Below are 3767 nucleotides of genomic sequence, written 5' to 3'. Positions count from 1 at the left end.
ATTGTAACAAGAAAATTAGTTTTAATAGAAAAACTAAGCTCAAAGTATCCATCGAAGTCCGCTTTCACGTGTCCATTACCAAATTTTAAACTCTAATTGTCCGCTTTCGCGTGATACAAATTACAAATTTAAAACCTCTTTTAAAAATGAGTGATTTCTTATTCAATTTAGAAACTGCTTTCACTATTTTAAAAATTAAAAATCTGATTTTTTTTTAGTAAAATACCATTTTCACTCTTTCGAATCGAAATCGGTATTTCGATATTTTTACTTTTGTAACAAATTTTAACTTTAAAAGTATAATTTTTGAAAAAAAATATTCTCGTGACATTTATTATGCACACAATTTACAAAATCCTGTCGATATGACAATTATTCATGTTTCAGACTCAACCGATTTGAATCGGTGCACCATATTTACAGTAGATTCTCCATACCCTAAACTTCTCGGTTGTGCGATTCTCACAGGTTTGCCATCTTCGTCTTTACTTGCGCAATTGCTTTTGATTTTCTGGATTTTGCATCGGTTAGGTTTAGTTTGTATTCTCGGTTTTTCAAATTTGATTTTATTGTGATAGTTTGAAACTTTGTTTTTGGGTTCTAGAAAAAGAGCGATGGTGTTCAAAAACAGGTACATGGTGATGGAGGTTTTTATGAATCCTAATAGAGAACAAGCATCGGGTGATTCTATTATAATTACTCAGTTTAATATCTCTAATGCTATAAAAGATAGCATCATGGTGAATTTTGGGGAGTGTGGTTTGGCGGCATCACTAGGATCATTTCAGGGTGAGTAACAAACCTGTTGCTGATAATTCTTGTTCTAATGTCATCGAGTTAAATTCTAATTTTTGTATTTGATAGTTTTCACTTTTGGATCTGTGTGCAGTTAAGTATGTGAATCCAATCACTAATGTGTGCATTATTAGAGCTTCAAGAGAGGAGCATGAAAAAGTATGGGCTTCTATTACTATGGTTAGAAGTATTGGAAATTTTCCAGTGGTGTTTAATTTACTTGATTTATCTGGTAAGAACAAATACTACATGATGGACTGTGTTTTGTAACATTTAGATACAGATTGCATTGCTTTTCTTTATTTTTCAATTAACAAGAATTCATGATGCATCACGCTATCATGTTCTGCATATTAGTTTGATTCAGGAACGTATAAATCTAATGAAATTGTAACTTTGGTTCAGGAAATTTACAGGCTTCTAAAACCGCCGCATTGAAGTGCGAAAAAGCAAAATTTGAACAGTACAAACTTATGGTTGGTGATCGATTGTCAGCTGACGATACTCATCGTATGAATAATCATCTTGCAAAGATTGAACTTTTGGAGCACTGAATACTTGGCCATCATCTTCCAATTTTTGTATGCACAATCCTATTACTATTGACTTCTATAAGTGTGTCTGCAATACTGAAGAATTACATCATACTAAACTAAACTATTTCATAGAACACGTTATGTTAAATTGAAGTGAAAAACCAGGTAAGAGATGATTGAGTAGCTAATTGTAACTTGAAAATTACTTTTTTTCCTGCAGAATGACGCGCCTATGTGGGAAGTTATCAAACTGGTTTCTCAGATGTGTTTGAATGAGAAGTGATTTGCAGAATTCATATATTCTTGGCAGTATCATCTTTTTTTATCCTTCACATCCCAAGGTTCCTCTTTATTTCCCCTTATGAAGAATGCTAACATGGAACAAAACATTCCTTTGACACACTTTGGTGATTAGTTAGTTATACTAGGACATAATTTTTTTTACTCCTATGCATATTTACAGTAAAGCTCTCTAATAATATCTGTATGGCACACAAACTGCATTTTCAGTTGTGAGGGGTCAGTTCAGTCTGTTTGTCGCATTTTTTTTGTTGCTTTTCTGCACATAACCCTTTTGCAGGTTCCATAAAAATTTAGAGCACGGAAATATTGATTGCTTTAAACCAGAACTATCTATAAGAATTTGAAGTTCAGTCTTAGTACAAGTTCTATAGTAAGCATAGACAACATTTTTTAAGGCATTATGAGTATTTTTAAGTTATACTAGAATTGAGTTGTTTGGGGCTTGTTTGTTTCCCCTGTCATTTCCTCTCGACTTATTTACATCCAGTTTATGCCACCAACAACTTGCCTGCTGTACCCATAAATATTTGATGGGTGCGGGTTCCGATGGACTCACGCCGATGCAAGTCAAATTGTCATGCCTACTGAAAAGGTTTAGTTATTTTGAACTCAGAATTTTAATTAAAGTAGAATTTGCGTTCAATGAAATTTCACCATAAAAACAAATATACACTAAACCTCAATATGGGCATTGATTACAAACAGGAGTAAGCAAGTAAGACACTCTCCAGAGTATTTTTCATAATACAATTTGTTTTATGGATACCAAATTCATTAGATGCAACACATTGATACCAAATTAATTGGCTGCAAACTAAGTTTATTTAATTTATATAGTTTCGTTTCACTTGTCTCGACTCTTGAGAATCCTCACAGTGAGCTCCGAGGCTGCGGATTATGCAGATGTTCCTCGAGAGCAACTACAAATTCAGCTTGCTGAGAAATCGTAAGGAGACGACAAAACTGAAGTAAGAATTCTTGGCGAAGATTATCAGCCTCTTTAAAGAAGCTTAGTTGTTGAGGTACATACGACAACTGAAACCCTTTGCCATCTGCTGTTGCTGATATATCAAGATTTTGCTTTAGTTTTACCATGCCTTGTGCAAGAGCATATTCTGCTTGTTGACATGATTGTCCAAGATTATAAATATCACTAAGTTGTTGCTGGGTGTACATATGTTGAAGTTGAGGTAGAATAACCTGTATGTATCCAAATTAAAACACATATAGTACTTATAAGAAAGCATAATTCAGATTTGTAGCTCTATTGGTACATTACCTGAAGAATTTGAGAAGGACGAAAGCCTCCAATCCACCATTGATTGCTTTCACATGTTATGGTAGAACCAACAGTGAAGACATCTACATAATGTTTCATGATTGTGTTTATAACTAACTGTAGCTTGTCATCCTCAATAACATGGTTGTGATCATTTAGAGTTTTATGTATCACATAAATAAGCTTGTTATGTTCTTCAGGCGAAAGTGCATACTTTTTCACAGAAATTGTGTTTCCTGCAGAATTCTTACTTTTCTTAGCTTTAAAGTATATAGTATACAAGAAATAAAGGAAGTGCTTACCAAACCAAATTACACTTGAATGGTATTCTTAAGGATCAAGCTTTATTAAAGTGTATAGTATACGCTAATTATTTTTATGACAAGACAAATTTTTATATACTCTTACCATTACTCTTGAAGACTTCTCCTTGAACATTAGTCTCTTTCATTGGTTTGTTTACAAGAAGCCAGAACTTGTTAGAATTGGAACTCAAGATTTCCTTTGAATAGAGAGGCAATCACAAGCACTTAGTTTCATAATGCACCAATGGAAATGGGAAGAAGAGTTAAGAGTGTATATATATAACTAAAAAGTGAAATAAGGTGACCAAAAAGCTAGATTCTATTACCTAAATAAAACACCACATCATCACCCACTTATCTAAAAAAAAAGAGAGTACACTACACGTATTATTTACCATACATTACATTGGTAAGATTTACTGAATATTTGAGAATCTCCAAATCATTAACCAATATATGTATACTTTTGGCCCTTCAAACCATGATGGGAATAAGTATCATCACTTAATGTTTTGCCATGTCCCCAATTAGAGATGGTGTGGGCTAATC

At 33.3% G+C, this 3767-nt stretch overlaps 2 protein-coding genes across 2 annotated transcripts; one reads left to right on the top strand and one right to left on the bottom strand.

The window, feature by feature from the left end:
- The first annotated feature begins 311 nt into the window (after positions 1-311).
- LOC127098330 (probable ribonuclease P/MRP protein subunit POP5) lies at positions 312-1376 on the top strand. Its single transcript, XM_051036889.1, has 4 exons — positions 312-468; positions 605-789; positions 890-1027; positions 1201-1376. Exons 2-4 carry the CDS (start codon positions 615-617, stop codon positions 1347-1349), a joined length of 462 nt encoding a protein of 153 aa, XP_050892846.1. The 5' UTR covers positions 312-468; positions 605-614; the 3' UTR covers positions 1350-1376.
- A 175-nt stretch (positions 1377-1551) lies between these two features.
- On the bottom strand, positions 1552-3488 carry LOC127098328 (transcription factor TGA4). The gene is made up of 3 exons (XM_051036887.1): positions 3322-3488; positions 2914-3149; positions 1552-2834 (listed from the first exon to the last, which is right to left on the bottom strand). The coding sequence occupies exons 1-3, from the start codon at positions 3362-3364 to the stop codon at positions 2505-2507; spliced, it is 609 nt and encodes a 202-aa protein (XP_050892844.1). The 5' UTR covers positions 3365-3488; the 3' UTR covers positions 1552-2504.
- Between the last annotated feature and the right edge of the window lie 279 nt (positions 3489-3767).

Source organism: Lathyrus oleraceus, chromosome 6 (assembly GCF_024323335.1).
Source record: "Lathyrus oleraceus cultivar Zhongwan6 chromosome 6, CAAS_Psat_ZW6_1.0, whole genome shotgun sequence".
Taxonomy (NCBI): domain Eukaryota; kingdom Viridiplantae; phylum Streptophyta; class Magnoliopsida; order Fabales; family Fabaceae; genus Lathyrus; species Lathyrus oleraceus.
This window is presented reverse-complemented; position numbering and strand designations above follow the sequence as displayed.